Source organism: Fundulus heteroclitus, chromosome 20 (assembly GCF_011125445.2).
Source record: "Fundulus heteroclitus isolate FHET01 chromosome 20, MU-UCD_Fhet_4.1, whole genome shotgun sequence".
NCBI lineage: Eukaryota > Metazoa > Chordata > Actinopteri > Cyprinodontiformes > Fundulidae > Fundulus > Fundulus heteroclitus.
This window is the reverse complement of record NC_046380.1, coordinates 44,360,660-44,373,788: the sequence shown is the minus strand read 5'-3', so window position 1 is coordinate 44,373,788 and position 13,129 is coordinate 44,360,660. Positions and strand designations below refer to the sequence as shown.

The 13,129-nt window shown below is 39.9% G+C and overlaps 1 protein-coding gene across 7 annotated transcripts in view; it reads right to left on the bottom strand.

The window, feature by feature from the left end:
• The window catches only part of nfasca (neurofascin homolog (chicken) a), a 221,432-nt gene that overhangs the window by 41,206 nt on the left and 167,097 nt on the right, over positions 1-13,129 (bottom strand). For 6 of the 7 annotated variants that reach the window (XM_036151486.1, XM_036151482.1, XM_036151483.1 and 3 more), the window contains 3 exons: positions 12,301-12,531; positions 9,536-9,652; positions 2,559-2,705 (listed from right to left, as the gene is read on the bottom strand). In XM_036151486.1, the coding sequence (XP_036007379.1) occupies positions 2,559-2,705; positions 9,536-9,652; positions 12,301-12,531 (495 nt within the window). The remainder of the gene's footprint in view (positions 1-2,558; positions 2,706-9,535; positions 9,653-12,300; positions 12,532-13,129) is intronic. The other variant, XM_036151487.1, reaches the window with a different exon arrangement.

Here is a 13,129-nt window from a genome sequence, read left to right as displayed (position 1 = left end):
AACAGGCAGTAATCAGGTCTGGGTGCTAGAGAAGGTGAATTCAGGTGAGAACTATGTTTGAACAAGGGGGACAATAACTTTTCCACATGTTGGGATTTTTTTCTCTTAATAAAAAACCTAATTTTAAAAACTTTTGTGTTTACTTGAGTTGTCTTTGTCTAATATCTCAATACGTTTGATATTTTAAAACACTTAAGTTTGACAAACATGCAGAAGAAAATAGGGGGAAAAACGAAACCAGGAAGGGGGCAAACACTTTTTTATACTAATGGCTAATTAAGTCAAACTAAGGTTAGAGTTCAACAAGACTAGTGTTCATATCGCAGTCTATAAGAAGTATAGACTTTGGGCCTTTTTCTAGCTGATGTCTTATACCATAGGTGTAAAAACTAGAACAATATACAGCCACATAATTACAGGTAGTGTTAGTAGCTGTAATGTGGGCAGCCAAACACTCTGTATAATTTCTATGTGTTTTATTTGTCTGGATTTTGCACGTAGTTTCAAAGATTTTCTTGATACTGCACAACAATTATACAAATTGTTATTTTCTTCTACTATCACAAATATTCTTTTTGGACAAAGCCAAAGTATATGAAGATGACTTAACTGTAAACACAGAAGGAAAGGTGGACTTCAAACGATCATATTTGCATGTGATGCAGCGATTTATAGAAACCTTACTTACCGTTTTGATATTCAAAGCATTATTATTGAAATTTTAACAGCCTGAACAGGCTGTGTATGTCAGTGGAAATTGACAGCTAAAAAAATTCAAATATGGTGAAAATAATATCAAGCCATTGATTTCAGAGACAGACAACAGTTACATTAAGTTTTATCCTCTTTCAGGAGTTTATCTTCTTTCAGGAGTATGCATGTTTGGACAAATAATATTATTTGTCCAGTCACTTGAATTTTTATATATATCACTGAATCGGATAACCCCTATTTGACTCTATAGACATTGACGTGTTCACACAGGGGCCATAGCTTTGCATTGAGTTTTGTAAAAAAAAAAAAAAAAAAAAAAAAAAGTCTGTTCTAATGCGGAATGAGCAAACACACACACACATACATACAACCAAAACGTTGTAAGCCCTCTTTATACTTATTCAATTTTTATAAAATATGGCTCAAACTAAAGCTGAGAAAATTGCCAATGTTATGATTATGTACATTCCCTGAATCAAGAAGCAATGCAGGAAATGTGCAATGTTGTGTCAGCTTTGTCAATTTACTTTTTAACAGCTCAAGCTGCATTACTGTGTCACAATTGGTTGGTTTCTGGTCTTGCAGCTAAAATTTGTAAACTGGTATAGGCTAATAAAAGAGGGTAGGGGCAAACTGGCCATTGGAAGCACTGGGACATTTCTCGGTGTCACAGTGCTCCTGGTGATCTGGCCAGTTAAGCTATCGGCAAGGGTGAAACCAAAGGCTCGGTTCAGGACCCGCTTGATCTTTTAAAATAAATCATCCGTGCAGCTCACTCCATTTGGGTATCTGCCTCATTGAAGCTCCCAGAGTAATTGCAGAAACCTACCCCCACTATGGAGTTAGTTTCATCTCTGGAAATCGTGTGGCATGGTAAGGAAGCTAGTATTATTATGAATGTCTGAAGTTTGTCTGAATGGAGTGTGAATCGGGAGTGTAAAGAGGGCCCCTTATAGGTCCCTCCCCCTTGCTCACTGCTTCGCTTTCCCTTTCTACACACCTCCTCTGCCACTGCGGAGCCTGTTGTACTGCTCCAATGTTTACCTGTCTTTGTTTACTGAACAGGTGCCACTCCAGAAATTGGCACTTTTTCTGTAAAGCAAGTTGCTTCGACGCCATTTCTCCTCACAGCTGCAGCCCTCTGGCAATCTTGAGTGCTGTGTAGGGGAAGGTGTGAGCAGCACGATTTACACTGACAACTAGTCAGAGCCAGGAGGAAGGTTCTGGCTCTGATAGGTTGTTTCAGTCTGGGAGTGGTGTATTTGTTTAAATGGCAGTGGGAAGGGATAAGCCAGAGGAGTTTTTTTTTCTTCTTTTTACAGATGATTTGTCTCATATTCTACTGTCAGAACATAGCGACAGTTTTAACAAAAATGTAAAAATGTTATCTTAGAAAAGTTACCCACTGCAGCTTTAACCAGGTAACATGTTTCATTTTAGTATCTTAAACACTATACTTTTCATGGCATACCTGTATATATCGCCTTTTTTCTAGAGTTTCTTGAAAATTATATATGTCATGCCAATCAGATTTCAATTACATTCAATTCAAACTGTCAGAGCCTTTACAAAAAAACTTCTGAAGCCACATCTAATGTTACTTCTGCTTCTGGAGAAACTTGACTCAATGCATAATGCCATAGTCACGTGATGTTTAATCCCGTAATATACATCAATGGCTACGTTACCATGCAGTGAAGTCGTTGCTCTGAGTATCACCCAAAATCCCTTGCTGCTCATACTACTTACTGCACATACAGACCAAATAGCAGATGGTACCCTTGTCCCATTGAGCAGAAATGCATCCACATCAACCACTTGGCTGAAACCAAGTTTTCTCTCACCTGCTTTAGTTTTGAAGATGACAAATTTGCTGCTGACGCTGTTGAGCTCTTGGGAGTAAACCCTCAGGCGGTACTTCTCACCAGCAATCAGAGCCCTCAAATTAATGGGTGGTTGTTTCACTTCTTCAACTGTCATTGTCTTGTTGCCTTGGGGACACAGGAAAGGTGCCAATCACACTCCAGAGGTGTGACTATGACTGAACAGCGATGACCTCTTGTGTACTACAGAGATCATGACATCACAAAGTGCTTCAAGGAGGGACTGTTTTAAAAGCACAGTGATTCACAGGTTTGCTGAGGCCAACTGGGCCTGACCACAATGCATTGCCATCACAGATAATGCTGCATGCATTCATGCAATTAAGTACCTTTGAGATATATATTTCATGTTTAGTTCAGCAAAATGGGTAAAATAAAACACAGAAAATACACCTCAAAGTTTATCGTTTCCAAAATCATAATTCTAAGGGAAAATTGTAATAAAATGTAAAATAAGAGAGAAGCATACGGAGAACACGCTTCTTCAAACAAACAACGTAGAATCTTACAGACAGCACATTAAGTGGCTACTATGGATCTGTGCCCATATTCACAACAATTAGAGTGCTCTCTGAGAGCTCCTATCTTAGCTAATGATCCTATTTTAGCCTAAGAATTCCTACCAAGGAGTTTTAGCTTAAGAGTGATTCAGATTGTTGCGGAAAACGACTGAGGAAGGAAATGACAGAAATCTTTATCTTAGTGAGGGGTGGTTGACCACATTGCTAGGTGTAATGCTGTCCTTTAAAGAGCTGTGATTTACGGTGGCCCTGAGGTGCAAAGCACTACAACATTAACAAAAGCACTACAACATTAACAAAAACATTACAACATTAACCAAACACTACAACATTAACAAAACGGAAGAGGTACGTCCCAGTGGGAGACGTAAGAAATCGCTGATTGGACTACAGCTCGTTTTACTTTTGAACTGGAAGTTTCTCTGGTGTGCTTCGTTTTAATGAGAAGCAAAAGCAAGCGGGACTAGCATAGACCAGGGATTCCCAAAGCGCGAGATAAAAAATGTAATGGTGGTTTGACAGTGTTTTTTCCTCACACCATAAAGACGTGTAAATAAACATTTCCTTAGTAAAAAATTAAAATCAAAAACTGAAAATTTAATAAATAAATAAATTTATTCATATCGAAAATCTATTTATTTTGAAAAGTCTTCTACGCTTCATTTTAAGATTAAGTTGAGAGCACAGCTCTCAGAGAAGAATAGGAGTGTTGAATAGTAAACCGGTCCCTGGATCACGGCATAAACACATGGACTTTTACGCATATTGCCGCAGATCAATGCTTCATATTCTCTGCTTTTACAAACCAGCCTGGTGAGAAGCGCTCCGTGCAGCAATCAAAAGTGAGCAGATGGCATCACACAAGCAAACTTCTATATACCTTTTAGGCTACTGAAATTATCATGTAATACAGAAAATACATTATCATGTCTTTGTAAATTTGCTCTCCAATTTTTAATCATGATTATTGAATATTTCTTCTATTATTTATTTATCCTCAATAAAATGGCGTTAATAGAGCCGTGCCTTTAACCTGTAGGGCCGCTGAAACTATTTAATTTTCCTCTATGATGATGATAAAGTTTATCTCATCTACAAATTAACAATTGTATATTCTTATAGAAGTGTATGTGCTCATTTCCTTGACTGTTTAGGTGGTGGATCAGCCAATCAGCTCTCTCCGTTTCCACCATCTTCCCTGCTTAAGACACTCTTAGGCTCGCTAAAAGTCCTCCTCACTACTCCTAACATTTGTTCACTTTGCAAGCACTCAAGGGGGGTAAGAGAGAAGGGGAGAGACATGAAACAAAGGACCACAGGTCGGAGTAGAACCTGGGTCAGCCTCGTCGAGGACAAGGTTGTGAGGAGCCATGTACAACCGTACATGGGTCGTGCGCGCCGAAGCACACACCCTTTACACTCTTGAGGTCTAAGATGCTTTGTACATAACTTTTATCTTACAGAGGTAAAATTCTAAGAAAAATCTTAGAGTTCAGGAAATTCTAGGATCTTTCCTAAAATTATGTCACTAAGAGCTACTTTTAGTCTTTAGATTCTTTGTGAATATGGGCACAGGGTTTCACCGGCTTTCTTGGATAAAAATAAACCAAAGCATTGTATATATATAAAATTATTCTCACTTATATTCATAAGGTTTTACCAGTTTTTGATTTGACCTTTATATTCATAAGGTCAAATCAAAAAAAGAGCAACATAAGTAGCCTCTTTATGACAGAGCTGCATGCCAATCATGACTTGGACATGAATTAAGCATGACTGAGGTGGCAGTAAGCAGAGGAGAATATTAGCTTATGACATGTTGGTAACCATTTTAAAGACCTGATGTCATCTGTCAATATCAGTTCAAAGCCATACTACATATATGGGTCCTCAAACAAGCCAAAAATAATGTCTGCTATGCAAAGAGAAGACATACCTTTCACATGCACATACACATAGTAATCAAAGTGCTGTTTAACCAAGGATGTGAAAGAGTAAATTATTCGGAATCGATTAAAACTCAACCTTTTGGAAGTGAATGGCATGACACATGTTCTTCTTCTATCTACCAGAATACAATATCTTAGCTCATAGACCAGATCTGCATTTACTACTTATTCCCAGGCAGGACTACTAAGTGGAGTTGATGATGATGATGATGATGATGATGATGATGATGATGATGATGATGATGATGATGATGATGATGATGATGATGAAGGAAGTGTCAGGTGCTCTTAATTATGCTTTCCAAGGGTCAAAGCTTTCAGACTTGAACTTGGAAAGCACTTGGGATTAGCAGAGAACAACGCATCAATCCCATCATTCCCCTTTCATCCATTTCTTTTTTATATCAGTTCAGATTCAGACTCTATTAAGGATTAATTAACTGCCCAAACATAGAAATATTCTATCTCCTTGTGTTATGTCCATTGGCTGAAAAGGAAAATGAGAGACCCATAGCAGTGTGATATTACAAACAGAGCACTGGTGTTATAGAAGAAAGCATAGAACATGTAGAGAAAATCTAACACGTAAATATAAACCAAGGAAATAAGTGGTTTCCTTGGTTTATATTTTCCTTGGGGAACACAAACATTGAATTGAACAAGAAATGTTGTGTTTGTGTTGTATCAGTCTGTAGAATAGACATGTGGTAGGGCAGCACAATGTTTGGAAAACATGACATTGCAATCTTCTTGGTGAGAACTCATTTTGATCAACTTACATTTATCCTCACTATGCTGTTTCTCCTCTATCATCACCAATCTCCATGAGGCCTCTGATCTTGGTGGTAAAATCTAGATTAGCTGTAGGCATTCTGGGCAATCAAAATCTAAGTAGCCAAATGTATAATTGCAAAACCATATTTTAATGCACATCTCCCTTGAAACAACACATATTACCAACTATTGCATTCTAATGTATTGAATGTGACTGTATTTATATTTATCTTAAACTTTCATTTGAAAAATGACCTCATCTGCAACAGTTTACACTGGAATAGTGTAACTCAATAGTAATCTTAGTCCAGGGAACTATACTCATCTTGCAAACTGTATGAGTGGCACTTATTTCATTTCCACAGTATCAGTATTATATGGTTTTTGTATCCAAAATATTTCCAAACAGCCAAATTTGTCTCATGTGTGACAGAAACATGTTGAAGCAACCTTTAAGCCAGCTGAATGGCAGTGCTAAGCAAGTGATCTGGGGGAGAGGAACAATGGTCACTTTCTTTGGCATCTCATTAAAATGACTTGAAACTGTAGAAATGGTTTGATGATATGATGTTGCTACTCAGCCCATGGCTAATTCAAATAATGTCTGTCTTGGAGATATTTAAAGGTTAAAGTAACTTTCAGATTTTCTGCTATGCAGAACTGGCAGATTATTACAGAAAAGGTATGTGTACACGCTGGTCTGTTGGTTTGCTATGAACATGCAATGGGTCTAAAATACAGTGCCTGTAACTCAAAAAGCCATCCACAACTTTAACCAGTTCTAGACCTTAAAAACAGGGGGAAGCTGAGTTTCAGAAGGGCACAATTCAAGAGCACCTAACAGCAGTTACAAAAAACAAAACAATCCACCATGACAGTGTGAGCAGTCAGCACAGTGGCACAAACAGCAGTTCATGTGAAGCAATCAAAGCAGCCCCTTTAAAAAGGGAAAGTCTAAATGGAGGCATTCCAAGCCAGGCAGCAGGATGAACAGAGATGGCACAGAGACCTAGTAACAAAAGTTCCTGGTCTCAACACATTAAATAAAATTATCCAATTAGTTCATTGTGTTTAGGGATCACTAAGTTGTAGTTAATGTCAAACATTTGTCATATGATTTACAAATTTGTATGATTTGCGTGAAACCTTATGTAATTACAAATATATTTTTATTCCCACAAATTTAAAGCGACCAGATAAAAAAACAAACAAAAAAAATCCCAAATGCACACATTACGAACTGATGTGGATTCAATAATGGTTTGCATGTTAAAAAGCATTTGTCCAGTTTGGTGTATTTGCTCAGTTAATAATTGGAGACTGCAAAAAACGCTTTCAATATTTTCTGGTTTCTTGATAAATGTTTTTAGATCACACCATACAGGTAAAATCTGATATTTAAGTGCACTGTAGAACATTTCCTCACCGACATTTGATCATACTGAACTTTTAAATTTTTGGGGCTGTTGGGATTACAAAAAATGCTTCTATTTGTTAAATGACAGAAAAATGAAAGATAATTAGTAGAAGACATTTTATTGCTTTCTTTAAATTCAGAAGTTTACTTATACAAGAGTAATAGGCTTTTAAACGTTTTCTAAAAACGTTTTGACACCTATTGTTGGGGAAAATAAATATCTTAGTTGTATTCATATGGGAGTGCTGAGGAATGCATGAGTTTTGTCTGTGTCTCCCTTTCAGGGTAAAGTAACATGCATCTGGGTTTTTGGCGGTTAGGTCATTTGGCTTGACCCCTTACCGGGAAGAACAGCCTCTTTGTTTGAGAAACAGATAGCCCAATGTTTTTTCTCATTTACTGCCAAATCTTAAACTGGGGTAAAAATGGGCCTTCAGAGTTAAGCAGGATTAGGCCAGTACTATTAAATTAACACTATCCAGGAGTCTTTGTCAATTCTGGTGGTTCACACTTGAGCAAAAGTTTGGTTGCTTCCGATTTAAGACCGTTTGCTGTTGCAGTGACCCAAGTAATTGAGAAATGCACAGGCATGACAGCTTTAAGCTTGTTGCACCTCTTTCAGTAAAAGAGACAGAGAAGGAGACTGTTCTGCTCATTTTATACACACAAATTTCTATGGTCCTGGTATGAAGATCTAACCTGACTCAAGCCAGACGCATGTCGCTCCGCCTAGCTCCACTCACATACATCTGGGACACCGCCATAGGAATTGCCTTTATTGAAGGCTGGGCCTTATCAAAAATTCTTGCATATGATTGGATAAGCCACTTGTCTGTCATCTTTATTGACGTGCTATTTCAATCACTCACACCGAAGCCAACCCGTGACGCTGATGAGAGCGACGCAGGAAAAAAACAAAACTATTTTTTTTATATGTTTGCGGCTCTAGTGGCACGCGTTTTATTGACAGTGAGCTGACAGGAAGCGGGGGGAAGACAGGCGGCAAAGCGCCGCGGGTCGGAGTCGATCCCGGGCCGACCACATTGAGGACTAAAGGCCTCCTAATATGGTTCGAGCTAACCGCTAACCACTCAGGGGCGCGTCCGCTGCAGACGCGGACGCGCCCCGGAAAACAAAACTTGCCAAATGCGGTCGGGAGAAGGGCGAAAACATGGTTTCCACCAACAGAAGCCTTCAGAGCCGTTCTCTGATGTTCTTTTAATGAAACAATATTAGGTAGATTGGACAACACGGAAGAAATAGCAGCATCAATGTTAACGCTTGCTTCCTCGATGCAAGCCGCCATTGCTGTCTAAATCAAAACAGTCTCACGTCATGGTCGCGTCTCCACTACGTCACATCTATGTAACTCCAGCCCTGCGTCCTGATTGGCCAGACCATAAAATTGGTTGGAGAAATCACTTTCTATGAGCGATGTCCCAGATGTATGCGGAAGAATAGGAGTGACATCCGTCTGGCATGAGTCAGGTTAATGAAGATCAGCCATGTACATACTAATTAGTTTGCATATGTTTTAATATGTGCAAACCTTTTGAAGTCTTATGTGTAAATATTGGAGCAACAGCTCAAACCATCAGCCTCGATGTGAAAGGTTGACCAGAAATGGGTCTTCCAAATGCACGATGACCTGAAGCAAAGTTAATATTGCTGAGTGGCTCTCAAAAAGACCTGATCTCAGTCCCAAAGGAAATCTGTGGGTAGAGTTCCACCAGTTCTGTCAGGAACGGGCACAATTCTGGCCAACTTTAGTGAGAAGCGTGTGGAAAGATACCCAAAATGTTTCACCTAAGTCTAAATGTTTCATCAGTCTAAGTCATAACATTTAAAAGGTAAAATACTGAGAAAATGTTTTGTTTTTACTTCTGAATTTGAAGAAGGCTTTCAAAATTCTCCAAGTTTCTCTCTTCTTATTCTAGCATTTAGCAAACAGAAAAAAACATGCAAATTCAACTAACATAAAACAAGAAACATTTATTCTGATAGATATAGTGGAACACAGTAAGAAAATAAGGTTATATGCTTCTGATATCCTAAGTTATGCACACTTGTAGTACACATTTGTAAATCATGGTTGACGACACTGGAGGAATACTAAGATCAATTTTTAACAATAAAATGGTACCAAATTTTACTCTTTTGTGCGTAAGCTATCTTAGAACTCGGTGTGCCATCACTGCTAGCAGTTTACTCTTAGATGAGTAAACTCAGATGTGTGTTTAATGTTTTTGGAAGTTTAACACAGACTTTGTGTCTTACTGTCCAGAGTGACCTCTACAACAAACTTGCTGTCGGCTGGTAAGTTGTGACTCCAGTTGACGTTAGCGTAGTCACTGTTAGGAACCACCGTCAGATTCCAGATCTCACGCCGAGGAGCTACATCGCCGGTGGGGAGGGGGTGACGGACGTTAAGGGTAGGATTGGGGAAAAAGGGATTTATCAAATGTCAGAGGCAAGGGGCAGATAAGACAAAGTTGAGAAAAAACAGAGTGGACGATCTATAAGCCTATATGCATAGAACTAATACTAAAGGAGTCTTGTCTGACTGGTTTTGATTGTGTTACATCACTCCAGTTACTAGCCCCTTTCAGAACCATCTGCCCCACCTTATGAATCATCTTGTTATTCATATCGCATCTGGCCAGATCACAGTTCTTGTGTGTGCTTTCAGAGCATGCAGGTAGGAAGCAGGATTAAAGGGGAGTGGCCTACAACTTGCAATATTGACCTGCTAAGTGGTGGAGGCTCTGTTAACTGTGGTCTCCATGCGTGTTAGAATGATTTTCATGAGATAAAAGTAGTCTAACAGATCAGAGATGTCCTTATACTTTAGCATGCTACATCATACACTCAAAAATATAAACGCAACACTTTTCGTTTTGCTCTCATTTTTTATGAGATGAACTCAAAGATCTAAAACTTCTTCCACATACACAATATCACCATTTCCCTCAAATATTGTTCACAAAACCAGGCAGTATCTGGTGTGACCACCATTTGCCTCACGCAGTGCAACACATCTCCTTCGCATAGAGTTGATCAGGTTGTCAATTGTGGCCTGTGGAATGTTGGTCCACTCCTCTTCAATGCCTGTGCGAAGTTGCTGGATATTGGCAATAACTGGTACACGCTGTTGTATACGCCAATCCAGAGAATCCCAAACATGCTCAATGAGTGACATGTCCGGTGAGTATGCAACAACTGGGACGTTATCAGCTTCCAAGAATTGTGTACAAATCCACCTGTGTTCTTCGTCCATAACAGACGCCTGCCCATACCATAACCCCACCGCCACCATGGGCCACACGATCCACAACATTAACATCAGAAAACCGCTCACCCACACAATGCCACACACGCTGTCTGCCATCTGCCCTGAACAGTGTAAACCGGGATTCATCCATGAAGAGAACACCTCTCCAACATGCAGGACGCCAGCGAATGTGAGCATTTGCCCACTCAAGTCAGTTACGACGACAAACTGGAGTCAGGTGGAGACCCCGATGAGGACCACGAGCATGCAGATGAGCTTCCCTGAGACGGTTTCTGACAATTTGTGCAGAAATTCTTTGGTTATGTAAACTCATTGTTTCAGCAGCTGTCCGAGTGGCTGGTCTCTGACAATCTTGGAGGTGAACATGCTAGATGTGGAGGTCCTGGGCTGGTGTGGTTACACGTGGTCTGCGGTTGTGAGGCTGGTTGGATGTACTGCCAAATTCTCTGAAACGCCTTTGGAGACGGCTTATGGTAGAGAAAAGAACATTCAATACATGAGGAACAGCTCTGGTTGACATTCCTGCTGTCAGCATGCCAATTGCACGCTCCCTCAAATGTGACATCTGTGGCATTGTGCTGTGTGATAAAACGGCACCTTTCAGAGTGGCCATTTATTGTGGGCAGTCTAACGCACACCTTTGCACTAATCATGATGTCTAGTCAGCATCTTGATATGGCACACCTGTGACGTGGGATGGATTATCTCAGCAAAGGAGAAGTGCTCACTATCACAGATTTAGACTGGTTTGTGAACAATATTTGAGGGAAATGGTGATATTGTGTATGTGGAAAAAGTTTTAGATCTTTGAGTTCATCTCATAAAAATGGGAGCAAAACCAAAAGTGTTGCGCTTATATTTTTGTTGAGTGCAACAGTTAAAAGCAAGCTTTTAAAATTAATTCTAAAAGTATCTGGTAACAACTGACAGGGGTCATATGTGTTCTTCTGTTTGCTTTAATTATGAGTCTCATTGCAGAGTGTCTGCTATCTGGAGACGTTCAAGCACCTTTTATATGTTATCTATTAGTTTGCGTTCAGTGATCTTCACAAAAGAAACCTTCTTGTGCACCATCCATAAAAGGATTTAATCTGCACCAAAATCTGCTCATCAGCTCTGTCAGAGAGCAGAGATGCTGCATGAGCCTCCAGTGCTCTCCCAATCTCTGGACCCACCATCTTTCTGCTACTGCTGTGTTTGTTTTAAGCCATATCATCACATTGCACCTGTTCAACAATCCCACCTAACCTTATAGCTCATAGTTGTTACAAGTCTGAGACTACCTCCCGAGTTGTACCAGAGACATACTATTATCATACCGTGGACTGAATGTATGATCTGAAAGGGGCTACTGGATTCATGAAGTCATAAAACACAATCTTCCAGCAAACGTCTAAATGAAAAAGAAATAGAGTGGCTGCTGTCACTGTCATAATGACTGTCAAGATTAAAGCTAAATCCCAAATGCAAGAACAATTACCCCTGAGAACTACAGCAACAGAAAAAGCAGTTTCATAGACTTTGGATTCCCACCTCCTGACCAGGACAACAGTTGCTGGCTACATTCCAATATTCTGTACAAAAGAAATGGCTGCTTTTAGTGCAGCAGATACAGCACAGCCCATCAGGATGCAGTCCTGATATAGTTTCCTGTTTTGTCAGGTGGGAGAAGGCAGCGACATTTTCATCTATAAAATTAGATTCAGTGAGTACTTAAGAAAGGCTCTAAGAACTACAGTGAAATACCAACATGTACCCAAGACATTCTGATCAACTCGCTTGGTGGTGACCAGTACAGGAGTTGTTGTGGTTGTAGTTGCCTCAGTGGTAGTAGTAGTGGTAGTGGTGGAAGTGGTAGTAGGAAGAGGGGTAGCAGTTGTGGTACTACTTGTTGTAGGAGGGATGGTAGTAGGAGGAAGAGGAGGTAGAGGAGTAGGAGTAGGAGAGAAAACAGAAGACAGGGTGGCGTCCGTAAGCTTAACTACAGGGAAGGAAGATGGAGAGAACAGATGGTTAAACAGAAGGCAGCATGAACGTCACAAAAACTGCCAAATGCTGACACTCACTGATATGCCAGTGAAGCATTGAACTGAAATACTATGTTTCTTTAAACTCAAAGTCTTACATGTTCACCTCACTGGAGTAATCACAAAATCATCTATGGTCACAGCTATTTTCCTTTTATCTATGTCAGTATTCAGCTGCCATTTCATCAGAGCTGCCTCTGATGAAATGGCAGCTGAAACGTGTCTGTGTGTGGGGGAGTATACAGCTATAGTTGTGTGGACCCCATGTGTATTAGTCTGTGTGTTGTCTTTCATTTATTGTCCTTTAGGACCCTCTGTCCTTCAGACGAATTCCTCTTTGAAAACATCTCTTTATCGTATCTAATTTTCTTCCCAGCAGGTCACCAAGTTCAGCAAAGGGATGTTCAGGTGTGCTGAAACAGGAAACATCTAAGGGCTGAGAAAGTCAAAACACTGACCAACATGACTGAGTGTTGCTGTCACCAAGTGGCGCAATTCCAGTACTACACTCTCATCTTGTTAAGCGAGACAGTGTCTGCTCTAGGAGCCCTG